Raw genomic sequence first — 18891 nt, forward strand, 5'->3', positions numbered from 1 at the left:
GCATTTCTGTTTATTAAATTAAGTTTATGTATCTGCTGGGAGTTGACGGGGAATATTGGTTCAAAACTAATTGGGGACATCCAATCGAAAACACAGCAGAAAATACTGTTGTCACACAAGTAAATCTCAGGGTTCTTCACTCACTCTTTGTGCCTATGCTGGCGTGTTTGCTCATTTACCCAGTAGTCTAGTTGTAAAGATAATAATTCAATCCAGTTCGAGTTTGGCTAATATAGTCGCATCAACAGGCTGTGCTGTAGGCATTTGTCTCCGCTTGCCCCATCCCCCACTCCCAGGGCTGTTAATGCACCATCAATTACCGTTTAAAGTCATTGTCTAGAAATCAAGGAGCTGAAAAGGACCGTAGCCAAGACAAGGCTGGTGGTGTGAGTGATGAAAAAAGGAACAATTGATGAATTATTTATTTTCAGTGTTGTGTCTGTATATGGTGCTCTGGGGAAATAAAAGACCATTTAACATTGTTAAGCAAGCAACATAAACAGAAGTAACATTATCTCACTCCCCCCACAATAAGAAAAATGGGATTGCAGCATTAAAGCAATGATTGCAACAAGAAAGTGTGACAGTTTGTGGCAATTTTACAACCCTTTGTAATCGTTTGGAATGTCAACAAACACAAACAACATGTCCAGGCAGTGTGAATATAGCCTTAACGTGCAGCATGCACATTCAATGTGTCCACGAAAGCAGCGAAGACTTTGCAAAACACAAACAGCTATGTCAATAATTTAACAAAACATTGGCTAATTGTTTTTTACTAACATTGAAACAGACAAACAAATATTTCTACAATGGATGTGTGAATACTCACAGTCAGAATCGAAAGAATCTCATGGATTGGAAGTTCAGCCCTCAGTCTTTCTTTAAACAAGCGAATGGTCTGATGCTTCAGGTAGTAATATGACGCAATGCGACCATAAGTCAGAGGCTCAATTGTCCTGTCATCCTTGAGAAACAGACATTTTAAAAGTCAAACAAGCAGAAGATGCACACGATTCAATACGTCAACTGAAGCACGCACCTCTTTTATTTCAATGCAGTAGGAGCACTCCAAGTCCCGTAGGTTCTTTTCTACCAGACTTGAGAGGTATTTGTTAATAGAATCATTGTCGATGTCTTCCAAGCTGTAATAGCTGAACACAGACATTTGAAGTTAGTTTTGGATATTACTTCAGTTATTCTTACATCCTTCCCTCATCTATGATAGGAAAAAGACTCCAGTAAGGAATGGAACCCTTTTCATGTGCGAAGGGTAATTTTACTCCATAAAAAAAAATCTGATACTATGTGGGCATGAAAAAAAAAAAATCTCCTGGAAACACGTCTGTATACACTTTACAGAAGAAAATAACCATCTGAAAGGAAAATGACCAGTCATCCCAGAAAATGACTCCCAGATTACACTATCAAACTGTGTCGTAAATAGGTTCCATACTCGGCAGAGCAATTTGAGAATTACCACATGAGGCCTAGCGAAAGTACAGTATAATCAAAGACAATTTTCACTAGGTCATGATTATGGTAGATACATCAAATAGAAGACAAAATAATACCAGACACTATATTAAAAATCCCAAATCCTGATCATTTTTTATGATTAAGCAGTTAACCTTGTGCCCGCTTTGAAAACTCTGTGCAAACATAAACCTACATGCATAAACAGACTTGCAATGATATCATCTTAATACATTTATAGTTCAGTTAGGGTTGGGCAACTGTTGCAAATGATATTTATGTATTACAAACTAACCTGGGGTTCATCACTAATCGCCTGAAAAAGTAAGTCCAGGTGATGTAGTCCATTGCATCTTGTTTGGACGAGACAGTCCCCGCGGCTATCTCTGCATTCAAATGGTCTGACAGCACACTGAGGAGGCTAAAGATACAACAATCACTTAAGACAAATATAAATGTGTAGAGTATCTGAATCAAATGATCCGTCTCAAAGTGTTACATAAAGCCTGTGCATTAAATGCCCGACTTTATGTCTAAACTCAATTTGCTTACAGACTACAGTCGGAGTCCAACTATAATACTGTACTACGCTAAGATATCAATAACATGAACAAGTCCATTTGACATGGAAACATGATTTAGGTAAAACAATATTTTCAGCCTCTTTTTCTTGGATTGAAGTTAATGCCAAGACTTACAGTTACTATACAATGATTTTTGAGATTTGTGTATGTCAAGAGAATTGTTTTTCACAGTCACCTGGATTCAACAGGGAAAGGCTCATAGAGAAATTTCTTGTAGAAATCTTTTTTGATGTCATGGACAAGAATGACTGCTTTGCCCTGGTCATCAAACTGAGGACGACCTGCTCGCCCCATCATCTGCAGGACATCTACAGAGACACATCACATGGTGCAGAATGGAAGAGATGGTCACAATGGCATATTTTTCACGAAGAATTTTTTTTTTGCTTTTTGCTTTACATTACATAACAAAACAATTGTTGTCTCCCACAATTGGTGTCTACAGTACAGTCTTTCTTGTAGCCTACCGTTATCCATTCTTTAGTCAAAATGACTTCAAAACTTTATAACCTCACCTGTGATGGGATAGTCCACATATCGTCTGGTTTTTCCATCAAAGTATTCAGTTCCTTTGACGACCACCAGATGAGCAGGGAAGTTTACTCCCCAAGCAAGTGTGCTTGTGGCAATCAAAACCTGAGAAAACAGACAGTTTACAGTTCTTAAATACTGATGACCCAAAAATTCTTACCAGCTCTGCAAGTACAACCTTCTAAAATACAGACGCATAGTAGGCCTGAGTGTACCTAGAAACACTCAAATAATGATAATAATGAAAATAAAAATAAATAACAGACACACAGGATTTATTTCTAAAAATAATTACATTAAAATACATTGCACAAGAAACATGCCAAAAAGTGTACCTCAGTAATTGTTTAAAAAACATATCATGCACGTATTCTACGTCAAAGTTAAAGAGACTAACATGACTTTCTCAAAAACAAATAAAGTAAAATCCCACAGTAGCATCACAAAAGAAGAAATGCAAAACTGTGGTGATTCATTGATAAACTGGTCACAAGCTTGACACAGTGACTGAAGGCAAATGAATACAGACAAATGGATATTATGGTATTCAAGCCTGGTTAATGTAGCAAGATTGTACCTGGATCTTGCAGTTGACAAACAGCTCCTCCACAGTCTTTCTGTCTCGTTCATGCAGCCCAGCGTGATGCATCCCAATTCCAAATGCCAACGTTAGCTTCAAGTTAGAATCCCGCACTGTGGCAATGATGTCCTCAATCTACATTCAGCCCAAAACAAAGTCACAGAAGGAAGGAATTAAAATTCTATCTTGGTGTCTTTAACTATCCTGAGATGATTGTGGGAGAATTGCAAATCATGATCAACTTTACTTAAAAAGTACTTGCACAAAATGAAGAACAGGAATAAAAAGACACTAAATAACAGTGTTAGAAGCTCCACATTATCACAACACTTCTAAAAATCCCTATAAATTGTAAGAAGATTACTAAAACCTGAGATGCAGAGCTGTGAACTGACCATATTGCAATAAGACTGTACGTAGAAAAATGTGGAAAAAGTAACTGTGAACTAAAGTAACCATTCTTTTAAAATTGTGACATGGATACAAACTACCAATCTTCTAATGCATGTGCCTTCCGTGTTGCTGCAAATGACCCATGCATTTATGTATGAGCTCTGCTATCAGTGGTGAAATAAATGATCTGCTTGGTGGTAGTCGACAGTACTTCTCTCTCGTCCTGATGCAGCCACTGTTTGGGGTTGTCTTCCGTCGCTAGGTATGCAATGAGGTCCAGGGCTGTCAATCGGGTTTGACGTCGGGATGAGACAAAGATCAGCACTGGTTTGGCTGGAGAGTGACTACGTATTGCTGTGAAGATAAGTATACAGAGTATGCTGAAGTTGACAATTAAGAAAAAGTCAATCAAAACATACTCGTAAAAATATGATTTGAAGTGTGAAAGTAGTTATTTGCTGAAACGTATAGAGAAAAAGATTTTGGCTGCAAAATATCGCGTGTGTGTGTGTACGGGCTTCAGTATTCACACAATCGAGTAGTCAGATGTACCTTGGAAGGTGGGTTTGTTCATTGTGGCCATGCGAGGGCAGTAGTGTTGTCCCGGGAAACCGTGAATGTGAACCTCCAGCGGGACAGGGCGAACAGAAGGACGGAAGTTAAACAAACCCACCTGTCAAAGAAAAGACAAGAAGGGTGTGGTGAAAAGCAAAAAATGCATAAAGTATAATGTGAGCAGCTGGTATTACAAAGCCCCATCTGGTAGTAATGTGAGGTTTCTATCACTGTCATTGAGATACCAAAGCACAAATTGCTGCTGGGCTGGTGCTATAAAGTCTGAAAGCTTTATGGTGTTGATGGATTCTAATATGTTGCGATGGTGCGCAACAGCATTGAGTCAGCACTGAAATCGAAGTGTGATTTAGGAAGCTGTTAGTATCATGTTTTGAATGTACCAATAAAGAACTGGAGTGAGCTACAAATCAGCCCACCCAGTAAAGACAGCTAAATGTAAAGGGCAATATCCCCATCTTGTGGCTGGACTGAAAACTCAGCTCTATGCATTGGCAAATTAGTCAGTACCCTCTGTTAATGAAAGGAAAAACCTAGAATAGTCAAAGAAATAATCCTAGATCGACATGGCATTTCAGTACATTGAGACGGAAATCCTATTGGGAAAGAAAATCTAATGGACACATACGTACACGTGCAGGAAGCAGTGCAACCAAGAAAAATGCTACGAAATTAAGAGAATAAACATTTGAAAATGAATTCACATCATTTGATAGAACATGATTCAGGTCTAGACAGACCATCAGAGAAGGCCTGTCTGTCCCGAGCATTTCACCACTGGTTTCTTACCTGTACAATTCCCAACCAGTCAGCAAGGTCTCGCGCATTAGCCAGCGCCGTGGAAAGACCGACAACCCGAACACTTTTGGAGGTATGGGAGGAGATGAAGTTGGTTCTTGACACAATGACTTCCAACACTGGACCTCTATCTTCCCCTGTAATTCCACAAAATGGTCTCCTTAGATTTGAATAGTACATAGTAGGATGAGACTTGAGTTTTAACTAACATTTATGTTTTTTTTTCTCACAGACAAAACACAAATCAATAGAATGCATGAAATGTGAATTTGATTCTTCTGTCAGTGTTTAAAAATAGTGATGAGTCCTGGCCCACTATTATTTATAGGTTTATTTTGAGAGCATTTTTTACATTTATAATTGATAAAATTAGTCATTATTAGTCATTATTTCTACCATCCTAAATACGAAGACTTTACATACCAAGCAGGTGGATTTCGTCAATGATCAAGATTGCTACTTTTTGAACGTAGCTTCTGTTTTGCCAGCTTCTGCTTATTCCATCCCACTTCTCTGGTGTGGTGACTATGAGGTCAGCCTGTGCTATAGCTCTCATATCTGGGGTCACGTCACCTGTCAGTTCCACCACTCTGCACATAGATGAAGAACACTTTAGAAGAACACCTCATACCTTAGATATAACTTGTACAACTTCAAGTGGCAATGCTCAAGATGTTTACCCCATCCAGCACTAGTCTACTGTCGGCCAAATTTATAAAGGAATATCCAGCACTAGTATACTGTAGGCCCAAATTCATAGAGGAATTTATAAATACATTTGTGTGAATTGCATCTTGACAAACTCACTTCTTCCCCAGTTTCTCTTCCATCCTGATTTTCCAGTCCTCAATTCTCTCTCTGACCAAAGCTTTAAGGGGAGCAATATACACCACCTGAAAGCACAGAAAAATAACATATATGTATATATAATACAAATAAATAAATAAAAAATTAAATAAATAAAATACAAACAAAGGCCTTCACAAAAGTGAGACTGCGGGGGAAGAGTTGACATTTCTAACCTTAGCGCTTGGGTACTTGTTGAAGACTCTGAACATGGCTATCTCAGCAGCTATGGTCTTTCCAGAGCCCGTTGGTGCCCCCAACAGCACATTAGTATCAGTGTGATAGAGTGTGTGGAAAATCTGTGTCTGGATGGGGTTGAAATGAGTGAACTTGTACAAGCTTTCATACTCTGGGCATCCCAAAGCTTTCACTGGCAATGGCTGCAGGTCCAACAACTCTGTGAGGTAAATATAACATGGAATGTAAGATATATTCATGGAAAAAAAAAACATCCACACACAATCACATTATCTAGTTGTTCTAGTCTGGTATTTTGGTTGGAATGGGGTTTTCTGTACAACGGAGTACCGGTGTGTGGAGGGTGTCTCTCAGGCAAGATAAGGTTCTGGAAATTGATGATGCAGATGGCTTCGGCACCAAGCCAACGGTCAGACACTGCCTTGATGTAGTACTGAGAGGGTAGTGGTTCAAAGATGGGAATGGTGAACACAATGTGCTGCGGTTCCCCCGTTACCACCTAAACAGAATACGGAACACACACAAATACTCTTAGAAAGATGCAATCATGACACAAAGTTCACATTTATTTTTATATATATGCAAAATGCAATATATGCAAAAAATATGCTGGACTATAAAATTTATATCGATTTTTTTTATTGCTTATTTTTTTAGTACTGCACTAGTAATGAAAACATGTACTATACTTTACGATGTCATCCAACCAACCTGCTTTTTCTGGAGGAGGAAGTACTCAGAGTGGTAGATGTGATCATTGATTGGGTCCTCCACCCATAACCACCAGGGCTCACCCACTGACCCATGTACCTGAATCATGAAAGAAAGGAGAGAGATTGGATATTGGCATCTACAGTAATTGTCATACCTTTGAATGATGACCCAAAATGAATAGATAACTTGATGTCTCTGAGCATCCAGAAAAAGCATGGGACCTTATGGAATTAACTTGTTAAATTGTTCATAAAAAGGTCAGCAGATCTTTAGCTCAAGAATAGTACATCCTTTTTTTTTTTAGTGGGGTGTATATTTTTTCCAACATTAATTAATTTGACCTCTCACCCGTGTTTCCCAAACATGAATAATTGGTTTTACACAAGAAACATGTCACAGCATACCACCAAAGAATTGTTTCACTTTACTCCAAAACTGATAATTGCAAGAAATCACGGCCACCATACCTACCTGATCATTCCAGCGGAAGTCAGGTGTGACAATGAGACGGACGCGCAGGACAGTTCGTGTGATTGGTTGAACACTGGCCTCCATTGTGATTGAAGGGATCTGATGAACACACTGTTTCACTGTCAACCCGATGTTTACATGATGCAGCATGTGGCCTGGAAACAACACATCTGGTATTAACACACTATAAAAAAAATTATATATACAACCAAAATTTCACATACAAATGTATATGTTTTTTTTCTCTATGTTTGATTCATATGTGGACATTATGACAGGGAATATTTTCAACTAGAGGTCATCAAAACCTAAACACAAATATTTTAAAAGTAAAAATCCATTGTCGCACTAGTGAAAACATGGTATCATAATTCATACTGGATTCATGGAACAAGAATGAAACAGAATACTTATGAGTGGTGGCCCTTATGTGTCAAGTTCATAAACAGCCCTTTCTTCTTACCAATTTCATCCTTCCTCATATCCTTTAATTTATCAACCGTGAGATTCTTCTCCTCTAATCGAGTCAGAACAATGTGGCTCAAGTTGGAGAACTGACGAAGAGGGTGGGCAAAGCCCCAAAGGCGCTTGTCAATGACTTTGCAGAGTGTGAGCAATCGATAGGTCATGGCCGGCCAACGCTTTCTTAGAGCAATCTCAAACAATGCTCTGACAATTCGAGCAGCATTCTGGAAAGTGTCAAAAGTAGAAGAAAATCAGACAATGCTCATCAATTGCTTTCATAATAGTTTGAATCGTTTGTTTATTACCTGTGCAACATATGAGAGGTCTGAGATGAGGGAGAAGCTGTCAACATCTCCACGACTTATGTATGTCTGCAACAGAATGTTAACTTTGCCGTAGCCATTTTCCACTCCACCTGTCGCGGGGAGCTCACAGTAGTTACACAGCATCTGCTCCAGCTCCTCCATCTCTTCTTCACGAACCTGCCAGCATGATTCCCAAACATGAGCACTTTGAACCATTGTCAGTAAACGTTCGTTGAGGTGGAAAGATCATACAGATGACAAAAGCTACTGTCAGTGAACGTTCACACCAGTTTTCTTTTGTTTTTGTCAATGCTAAATACAAGAGGAACATGATGTCTGGTACAAGACCTAATTTTCCTCGGGATTAGTGAAGTCATGCTATTAACTTAAATTCCTTGTTACAGTTTTGGGTCAAGGAAAATGTTTTTTTTTTTTTTTTTTGCAAACTCTGGCCAGGGTGAAAATTGGCCACAACTGTAATTTCAACACCAAATGAACTATTTAGTTTTTTTGTTGTTGTTTTGCCTACATTATGATTGTGGTGTGTCTTCCGGAAATGAACTTCTCTCTGAATCATAGACCTGGCAACTTACCTTAAGCTGTTCAAATTCCTCAGCTTTTGAGACAATACTGAGGATGTCAGCTTCTGTTCGCTGAGAGTTGAACAGTTCATTGAATGTCTTCATGGACAAAGGGGAAAGAAATATAAAAAAAAAAACAATTTGAAAATCCTTGGCTGTCACAATTCTTGAGAAATTGTTTCTGGCTGCTTTTCACTACCTCTATCGTGTTGTATCTGATGTAGAAGTGGCTGGACGTCCTCCCCAAGTCAGTGGAGGCAAAGTAGCCAGTGCGCTCCTCAAAACGAATCATCCTGGCTTTGTCCAACTTTCTGCCTGACTCTTCCACGAGCTCCTTTCTGTACAGCGCTAATGACGGATCCCTCTGAAACACAAAATCCTAATCATGAGATACAAATTGTAAAAAAAACACTAGAAAAAAACAAATGTGATTACATCTGGAAAAATGTCAGATATTTTTTCCACCAAGTATTAAATTTACTCCAGTATATAGTATTTTGGTGACAAAGTTAGAATTGAGATCACAAACCTGCAAAGCCTTATAGTTGATACCATATGCAAGTGGATTAGCCCTCATGCGGACATAGAGGTAAGTGTAACTGAGCCACTTCACCGCCTCATCCACATTGGTGACTGTACCCAAAGCAATCTACAACAGCAGGAGTCAAAATCATCAGTCTCTGTTGAATGACGACAACTAAAACCCTTACAAAAACAACAAAGAGTGTTTTTCCAGAAACTGACCTCAGCATTGAGGTTGTCAGCCAGGCTATCAAGAAATTGACTCTCAATGGGATTCTGCTGGGTGAGCAGAGTCAGGTAATGGCTGAGCTTTTCATGGGTGGTAATGATGGTGCCTTCCCCATACTTGTCAAACTGTGGCCGTCCTGCACGACCAAAGATTTGCATCACGTCTAGTATGCCAAGATCAACCAGGGTACCACGTTTGGCATCATAAATCTGGGTCCCCTGGAACCACAAGAGACAGGAACACATACAATTAAAATGATTTGCACAAAGACATACACGAAAATAAGTATTGTCCTGAGCTAACTTGTGAATATGAGTGTGAATGCTCAACATGTGCCCTAAGTCACTAAGCTCCAGCACACGTGTGACCCAAGTGACGATTCGTTTGATAGAAACCGGGATAGATTTCAAACACCAATTTTCAAATGCCAGGTTTTGTGAGTTGCAAGATGTTGAGATGATTTATTTTGAACAAGGGTGTGTAGATGTTTTATATACCAACTGTAGGTTTAAAAAATGCAAGTAAAAGGTAAACTAATGAACATTTTGAAAAAAGTACCTTAATTATAACAGCATGGGCTGGCAGGTTCACTCCCCAAGCCAAGGTGGCAGTACACACAAGCACCTTGAGGTACCCTCTAGAAAACATATTCTCCATCAAATTGCGGTCAGCCCGCAGCATGCCTGCATGGTGGATCCCAAAACCATCTGGAAACATCTCCTTCATTTGTTTGTTTCTGGAGCGCAGGATCTAAAATGTCAGGTATAAGAGACTGGTTAAAAAAATCAAACCACTCAAAGTCACTCATACACACAAACACACAAGCAGATCGTAATGCATCTATGATTGACAGGTGAGTTGTGACCTGGTTGTGCTCGATGGGAGTTCTCATTATAGGGCTTTATCTCATTCGGCGGGCATCTAAATGAAGGTTAAAGATGGGCTATAACATGCCAGGAGTTAAGATGAGAGTTCGTGTTAAATCAAAGGTTTGGACGAGATGTGTATGTCATTTTGCTTTCCAGAAATGTAAAGGTCTATGTAAATAATTTCTTTCATAGTTTTTAATTTTCAAGTTGTATCGGTGGCAGAACAAATTGATGAGTGGTGAAATAATATGATCATTACAGCACAAACCTAGTGGCAAAGGGCGTTACTCAAGTACCATACATAGAATTCAGGATTGAAAGGAGAAATTATAGCACTTTAAGTTGGACATACAAAACAGCTGAGAAAAATTGGATTTTTGCGCTGAGGAAACAATTAGATTCCTCAATTTCAAACCAGCAATCCAATATATATATATGGAAGTTGTTGACGCAGCTCCAATAAACAATACAAACGGCACCTGAGGAAGGAAACGCAGATTCCCAACACACACTAGGTGCTGCTAAAATCATTCAGAGATGGGTCGTAACCAGAATGATGAGCAATAATGGTGTTTGTCACAGGCTAGTTAAATTTGTGCTTCAGCGACTGCAATCTATTACAACAGCCTAGGGTGGTATAAGAAAGTATTAGTTGTAACGTTTGTTTGTTGGTTTTCTGTCACGATTCCACTTTTTTTTCCACATCTGGGTCATTCCGTAAGAGGGAAGGAAGGCAATTGAAATGCTGCGGGAGAGGCTTTGCTTTGATGTGTCTGTGTGTTACAAACTTGATTCTAACCCCTAATCTGAGGTGAGTCAGCGCTGATGTCTGCTGTGCCATAGCTACATCAGAGATGGCAGTGACCTAAGCTCCTCATCAGATCCCATTAGGCTCTGCCACTTGCTGATGCTGCTGCTGCAAAACTCACTCTGTCCACAGATAACTAGCTGCCAAGTCCGTTCATTGTTGATCTTGCTTGCGAACGTGCAGAGAATCTCAGAATACCTTGGAGGTTTTTTTACCAGTTGAAAATGAAAACTACAGAATTACTTTTAAATAGAGATAAAAGCAGTTTGAAGATTAGTGATATCTTCAATTGCATAGGAAGAAACCTCTTTAGAAAATTGGCCTCAGTATGAGGTTAAAAACGCGTTTTATGACAGGTAAGGAGCCTTTTAACATGTCTGTAACATAATTATGAATTATAATTTATATATTTTTTTTAACCATACATCCAACAACTATATGCAAATGTACTATTCTATCATTATTTTGCAGTGGGTGGGATTCTAATTTGAATATTATTTTATCCATACCAACAGAATCATTCATTTTTCTTTGCGCCGTGGCTCATTGCTGTTGATCAATGTACCACGACGCTGTTTTGAGCATGGTGACAGGTTGTCATAAATCTGACACAAAGCGTGGACAGGTGTTGGACTAGTTTCTTAAAAATAGCAGCAAATGAAAGCAAACGCATATTAATGAGGTCTGTGTGTTGCTGATGTGAAATCCCCGGGGGGTCCATAATCAGATGCAGTCTGTCTTCATTGGTAACAAAAATAAGCTGAGCATTTGAAAAATATGCAGAGACTTTGATAATACAGACATCCCTCACAAGGAAAGACAATGTATATCAAATGATATATGAAACAATGAAGGTCTTTGCCTTTGTCATGACTTGTTTGAAACTATTTTTTGAATTACGTGCATACTGCTTTGAAGGCATTCACAATGTACAGTATCTCCTTGGAAGCTTGAAACCTCTCTTCTATTCGAGACAGGGTTACAAAACAGTTATGTATTGTGAATACCCTGTGGGGCCACTAGATGTCTCTTGAACTCTACAGTAATCTTGGGTGGCTTAATCGCTATGGACTGCAAGGTAAACAAAGAAGGGACAATTTGCGAAGGCTGAAGCTTGATTATCAGCACAAGCAAAAAGTCAAGCAGGCTCGCTCATGCAGACAGCAAGTCTGGATCAAATCATGGCATCTACCTAAATTACTTCAATGTACTAACAAGGAAACAAGAGTATACAGTAAAACAAAAAACAAAAAATAAAAATATATTATAAAATCAGGGAAATATTAAATTGTGCCGTGTCACAATTCTATGCTCATTACATTTTAAATGGCTTTCATTTTTTATTAATATGGCAAATGCATGTAACTGCAAATGCATCCATCCAATATCTGAACGGCTTTATCCTCACAAGGGTCACCGGTGTTCTGGAGCCTGCTGGACACTTTGCTCAAGCAGTTGTTCACAAGTGGTGAAAATCACCCTCATTGTGAAGATGTTCATCGAATCTCCAATGATGACACTCACCAATTTCTAATTCATCTCTTCACTGTAAAATGATCCAAACGGATGTTCTATGAGCATTACTCAACTTTGCCAGTCTTGTTTGGGCCGACACCAGCTTTTTTGGAACGTGCTACATGCGTTAAATCCAAAATGAGAAAATATTTGCGCATAAGCAATAACTGTTATCAGTTTGTTGTCTTTGTAGTGTATTCAATTCAATATAGGTTGAATAGACAAAAAGCAAAATGCTCGTGTGCAACTAAGTTAATTCTCTATAATGGATAATATGAAGTGTTAGCACATACATTACATGCCACTATTGGGTAGAATTACCAGAATGTTTTCTCCATAGTTTACCGAAAATTTTATTCAACAGTAATTGCTTTTTGTCGTTGCAGTAAAAGATGCACACTCCCATGATAAAGCCAATTAAATAACACTGGAAGAGAAAAAAAAAATAGAAAAGTTGTTTAGACTTCTGTCTTTTAAGCAAGATAAATAAACATTCATTTAGATGGCTTGCCTTAGAGGTGCTTTAATTCTCTGCGTATGCATATTGGGGATTAGCACACCTATAAATATTAATGCAGGGCAATTTTCAGAAAGCAAATAAGCGGTGCATTATCTCTGTGTGGGCTTTAAGTGGAATCACCCCGATGCCCCTTGCTTCACAAGCGCATGCTCGACCGACAAATGCTCAAAGTAAAATTAATGGAGTGGATAATACTTATTGCGCTGAGCTTGGGTTGAGGAAATGTAAACTCGGTGCATTCTACGAGCACATATATTTCAGGCACCGTTGAGACAATTGCTTTTGAAAATCTGCTTCAAAGACTAATCAGGCGACAAGGCACCATTTTTAGTCGCCCGGCATAATCTCCTGTCTCTATTTCCTGCTTTGGAAAGCAAGAAAAGTGATCTGATTTGTATACATATCCCTTTTAAATAGAGAGGAGATTAGAGACACATCAATCATGGCTCAGCCCGAGGGAATGAAGGAAAAGGGTTACTAAATTTATCACACTGGCTTCTGCTGCGAGTGATTTAAATATGGGAATTTCAGCTCGGTTGACCGTCCACTGTGGGAGAATAAAGCTCCACCTCGGTGTACTCTCACAGTGCTAGAACTATTAATTACCCTTCCTTTCTCCATTGCATGCTCGCACACAAACATGCACACTCACAATTTCGGCACAGCTACAACGGACACATACTATACTGCTGATTTGCTTTGTACCTGTTTTTCACACTGGCCATAGTCTGGACCGTGGTCTGGTTGAAAGACACACGATTCTCCATGGTTCTTAGCCATCTCGATTAGCGCCATGGCTGTCCTCACTGTGGCGTTACGAGCATGGACAAACACCATTACCTGAAGCGATATATTATATTATCATTTTAGCATTCTTCTTATTGTTATCATCATCATCATTCTAATTATCATTACACATATCAAAATGGCCACGTAAGTCAATATATGCATCATAAATGAAAATGGGGGAGAAATTACCTGATGACCAGCCTTGACTTGTTCTACAACTTTGTTATAGCAAACCTCCTCCATGTCATGCATTTGTTGGAGCTAGGGCAGAATAGAAAATGTAAAGTAATTTAATTCACCAAGTCATGTCATGTTTTTATTAATGTAAGGTTTTTATACAGTTTGAGGAGTCAAAAAACACGGCACGTCATTTCACAGCAAAATCTGGTGTCAATTGCAAATCATGGATTCTTGTTATATACAACAGCTCACAAACTACCTCACAACTCATCCATTATTTATAATTATATCTTCTCAAGGGATAATGCAATAGGAATGCAACTTGGATGTAAAGTGCTTTGGAGTAGTCACTTTACTGCTTGTATAGCAATATAAATTTACTATCCACTGAAAATTACTCAAGCTAGTCATTACTGTCAAAACAACTGGCACACTGGTACAACTACATACTTCATGTCACGTATACGTGTCGTTCATCTAAGCAATCTATCCTGGTCACCATGTTCATGTTTATTTTACTAAGGTTGACAAAAAAGCTGTTCAATTTGTTCAACAAGACGTCATTGCAAAGGTTTGTGGACAAAATTTATAATCCGTGATGGTTGTGAGTGTCTCCCACAGAGTGTGATCAGTGTTCTTTTACCTTGTTAGTACTTTTGATGCCAACAAAGGTCTGTCCAAGCGGCACCGGTCTGAAACGACTATCGAAGAAGAAGAGGCCAATATATGGGTTGACGTGCAAGAAGGTGGCCACATCTAGATAGTTGGGAAGAGTGGCTGATAATCCCAGAATCCTAATCATACTCTGGGTGGACTCCACCTGGTAGCCCAAAAAAATAAATACATCATTCTATAGAGTTTCCATAATGATGGGACAGAAATTGTGACTGACATGGTCAATGAGCATTGCAGTAAACGTTCAAAATAATGTGAATCAGAATCATACAACATCTTGATTCAAATGGCTTGTTGTTAAACTGATTAATTTTGTAGATATAATTTTGTATTAATTTGTAGAATAAAATCACTGTTCAGATGTTTAGAGAAGTTACGAAAGCCAAAACAGTAGCATCAAGGTCACTTTTCTGCTTGATAAATTTGTGAACACAATAAGATCATTTTCTGCGGACAATGCAGGATTCTGAAACATTTCAGGGAAAACAGATTAGTGATGATGATATTCTCCTATACCTGTCTGATGGTCCGGGCCACAAGGCTTTCCAACACCGGTCCTCGATCTTCATGAAGAAGGTGAACTTCATCCAAGATTAAGAGACGTACGATCTGGGAGAGAGCAATGTCTCCAACACTCTTTCTTGTCACAACATCCCACTTTTCTGGGGTGGTCACTAACATCTGGAGACAAAAAAAAACATCTTCCATGACAGATATTCATTTACAAATAAAATAGCGATTGTTTGTTGACGATGATCAATCTTTTATTCCAAGTATGATAGGCTATCTTGAAACTATAGTTAAGATTGTTCTAGTTCAAGACGTGATGAACTATTGCTGTAGCTCAAACAGGACCACACATTATTAAGAGTGCAAAATACACACTGTTAAGGACATAGTGGTATTTGCAGATGTTTTTGCCAAAGAACAGAGCAAACTCCATGGTCCCTGGGAACATACTGTATATGTGTTTTTACTGTTTACGTCGTGGGTACCTGTGTTCGTAGAATCTCCCCTTTGGTTAGCTGCATGTCACCAGTGAGTTCTTTGACAGTGATACCCAGTGGCTCCAATCGTTTACTGAAGTAGTTTGTCATCTCAGCTGCCAAAGCTTTCATTGGAGCAACATACACTATCTGGAGATACAAAAATAAGTCGACTGTGTGACATTAAATGAGAAACGGAGACTTCAAAGTAGGGTAAATTAAACAGTGGATAACTGAGGATGAAGGAAGGGGGAGACAGTGATAAGGGCTAATAGACAGGAAAGAGGAGCTTGTAAAATGCTGGTGATAAACTTCCATAGAAAAGCTGGCAAATGGCACAATTTTAAAGTGACTGAAAGTACAGTTGTGAAGTTTTTCGTTTTGTAGGTGAATCAATGTGTGAACATTACTGAGAACAAAGTCTCTATGTGTCTGAATTATTTAGTCGATGCTCAGTTTGACACCGTGGATTAAAAAGACACACGCTGATACCTTTTGAGTGGTCTGCTGGATTTCAACACATCGTTGTCTATAGGAAGTGCATTTGTGTGCCATACTTCATGATTAAGAAAGAGCCATGCACATCAAGTGTACTTGTAATTCCTTTTGATCCAGTTGTGAAGCGCACAAGGTTTGTGCAGAAGATACTTTGGTGCTGGTCAGATCTTAGCATGGGGATTCTAGTTTGCAGCATTGAGCATGCGGTATCACCGTCACTATATTAGCACTGGGCACATTATAATAATCCTAAATAACACCAAAGCTCTCTCATGATCTGACACTATTTTCCAATATTACAACAAACAAAGGTTTTGTTTGCGTTACCAAAAAGGTATGACACAACCAACACAAGCAGATGACATTCTTTCTCACACACTTGTTTGCTCACAGTTTTGAGCCTTGCTTATAATCCTACTGTACCTTGAATTCATCTTTTTTGATGACACCACCAGGTTGTATGTGTTGCCGAATCTCGTGAAGGACGGTCAGCATTGCAATATTGGTCTTGCCGGCACCAGTTGGGGCGCAGATTAGAAGGTTTTCGTTAGTGTTGTATGCTGTCTCAAACACCAATGATTGGATCCTGTTAAGACGCTTCATTCCTTTGAATACTAGTTGTCCAATCTGTATACACACACACACATAGAGATGACAAAAATGTGACACAAAAACTAATATAGCATTTGTGTACAAATGATGAAGACTAAAACCAAAATAGCTACCAAAAACAACATGACATACTAAGAACACAGAGACTCTCAAATGAATTACACCTGAAGAAAGTGAATGGACAAAGTCAAACTACAATGCACACCATGTTATTTTACCTCATCCAGTTCAGAGATGTATATGGGTTTCTCTTCAAAGCCAATAGGCATTGGTTCATTGGGTGGAATTTCCACCTCTTCATACATTTTAGTATTATCTCTGCGGATTCCCTCAGGAAGCAGCATCTGTTTATAAGCAACATAAGAAGAGAGTGAAATAAATGATATGATTTTGTATTAATATGTCCCAGAGGTCCCATTTACCAATATGTTCCTTATTGTTTATTAGGGTACCACGATCATAAACAATATTAAAATAATATACCCCTGACAGTCAACATTTTAGGACCACAATATTTGATACAGCTATCATAAGGTGAGGCTGCACAGTGTGCAGTATATTGCCATGAAATATACGTATTTTATATCAATCTGATACAAAAGAAATATACTGCAACCAATATAAAGGAATCAGAAAGTTTGAAAAACACTTCAATTCTTTCGCCGTCTATTTGATGACGCACTAATATTAATTGTGATACAATGTGGACATTTTAACCTACCAGATCAACTATCTTATCACGTACATAAAAACATTTTTCATTTTTTTCATTTATTCATTTGTTTGTTTGTTTATTTAATTAATTAATTAATATAATCCCTCTGAATCGCAGTGTGTTACATGTTACATGTTCAGAAAATATTAATAAAAGGGCTTACCCTGGCTCCTCCAACAAAGGCAGGTGCCTTTGTGGCCTCCGCATAGCTGTCATAGACATTTGGGTATTTAATGCGTTCATACACTCTTTCTCTAGTAAGTACAGGTTCGTGACGAGCAGTCAGCAGAGCGTGCTCCCTGTGTGAAAGATATTTAATGATTACATACAAATGTAAAAAAAAACAACCACAGTTAGGCAGTTTCTTAATGAACTGGCTTATCGGGGTGAGGAGCAAAAAATAACACTACAATATCTGCAGTGTTTTCTAAAAATGCTGTAGCTTGTCAGATTTAAGAAGACCTCATGTAGAGTAAAGGACAAAGAAAAGAGGAAAGAAAGGAGACCAACAAAAAGTCGAGAGATCAGATATACCGCTGGGCTCTCATCTCTTTTGGGTCAAAGTTCACGAGAGCGTCTGAGGCTTCCACATCATCAGTTCCTTTTCCCTTCTTCCTCTCTTTTTTCTCCTCCCTGCGGAATATCTTCATCAACTGTCTTTCTTGTTCAGATTGAATGGTCACCTGGCAGCCAAAGGTGGGCCGTGTAACTTCATCATTGACTTTACGGAGAGAATCTGGAAGGGAGGGAAATAAGGTTACAAGGTTGGTTTTCAAATGATGTTAGTCCGAGTAAAGGCAGGATAAATATATTTTGTAAATGTGACACACCACAGAGAAGAGTATTATTCACAACATAGCCAAATTTGAATGATTATAAAAATGCATTGTACAAAATGCCCGGATCATCTTTCAAGTGTCAATCAAAAACTAGTGATAGACCATATATCAGCCCGGCTGATCAGCGATGAATGATCACATAAAAAAGAATGTAGATTGGCTGTCAAGAATTTAAAGTAAAAAAAATCTAAATGATTAATAAGTAGAAACAAATGATCACGCAAGGCACAAGCAGCATTGAAGGTGTTAAAGTTCCCTGTCGCAGGTCTATCTGTTTAAGGCTCAACAACTCAACAGAGTCAGATTTGCTCCTGAAAACAGATGAGATGTGATGATTGCATTGCAGCCTGTGCTGATTGAAATGAATGATTTCTACTTTATCTTATCTAGAGATTCAACCTGCTGTTTCCATCTTGCTGCTACCCGGATTCTAACACGTGTCCCACACACATTTGCTCCATTACTTTTTCTGCATTCCCCCTTTCTCAATTTGTTGGATGCTATGCTATTAATAAAAAACCGCATAATCCATCCATCCATCCATCCATCCATCCATCCATCCATCCATCCATCCATCCATCCATCCATCCATCCATCCATCCATCCATCCATCCATCCA

At 38.7% G+C, this 18891-nt stretch overlaps 1 protein-coding gene across 3 annotated transcripts in view; it reads right to left on the minus strand.

Annotated features, from left to right (window-relative positions):
- The window catches only part of ascc3 (activating signal cointegrator 1 complex subunit 3), a 152420-nt gene that overhangs the window by 6662 nt on the left and 126867 nt on the right, over positions 1 to 18891 (minus strand). For all 3 annotated transcript variants that reach the window (XM_085917666.1, XM_085917667.1, XM_085917668.1), the window contains 31 exons: positions 17968 to 18169; positions 17597 to 17732; positions 16937 to 17062; positions 16530 to 16733; positions 15618 to 15758; positions 15139 to 15303; positions 14591 to 14767; positions 13957 to 14028; positions 13684 to 13818; positions 9825 to 10016; positions 9260 to 9484; positions 9045 to 9164; positions 8715 to 8879; positions 8528 to 8614; positions 7935 to 8111; positions 7628 to 7853; positions 7165 to 7319; positions 6691 to 6789; positions 6310 to 6478; positions 5958 to 6178; positions 5743 to 5828; positions 5359 to 5525; positions 4927 to 5072; positions 4117 to 4237; positions 3776 to 3918; positions 3169 to 3306; positions 2576 to 2696; positions 2236 to 2368; positions 1772 to 1897; positions 1043 to 1154; positions 833 to 967 (listed from right to left, as the gene is read on the minus strand). In XM_085917666.1, coding sequence (XP_085773792.1) covers positions 833 to 967; positions 1043 to 1154; positions 1772 to 1897; positions 2236 to 2368; positions 2576 to 2696; positions 3169 to 3306; positions 3776 to 3918; positions 4117 to 4237; positions 4927 to 5072; positions 5359 to 5525; positions 5743 to 5828; positions 5958 to 6178; positions 6310 to 6478; positions 6691 to 6789; positions 7165 to 7319; positions 7628 to 7853; positions 7935 to 8111; positions 8528 to 8614; positions 8715 to 8879; positions 9045 to 9164; positions 9260 to 9484; positions 9825 to 10016; positions 13684 to 13818; positions 13957 to 14028; positions 14591 to 14767; positions 15139 to 15303; positions 15618 to 15758; positions 16530 to 16733; positions 16937 to 17062; positions 17597 to 17732; positions 17968 to 18169 — 4622 coding nt within the window. The remainder of the gene's footprint in view (positions 1 to 832; positions 968 to 1042; positions 1155 to 1771; positions 1898 to 2235; positions 2369 to 2575; positions 2697 to 3168; positions 3307 to 3775; positions 3919 to 4116; positions 4238 to 4926; positions 5073 to 5358; positions 5526 to 5742; positions 5829 to 5957; positions 6179 to 6309; positions 6479 to 6690; positions 6790 to 7164; positions 7320 to 7627; positions 7854 to 7934; positions 8112 to 8527; positions 8615 to 8714; positions 8880 to 9044; positions 9165 to 9259; positions 9485 to 9824; positions 10017 to 13683; positions 13819 to 13956; positions 14029 to 14590; positions 14768 to 15138; positions 15304 to 15617; positions 15759 to 16529; positions 16734 to 16936; positions 17063 to 17596; positions 17733 to 17967; positions 18170 to 18891) is intronic.

Source organism: Syngnathus leptorhynchus, chromosome 8 (assembly GCF_054491065.1).
Source record: "Syngnathus leptorhynchus isolate UIUO chromosome 8, UIUO_Slep, whole genome shotgun sequence".
NCBI lineage: Eukaryota > Metazoa > Chordata > Actinopteri > Syngnathiformes > Syngnathidae > Syngnathus > Syngnathus leptorhynchus.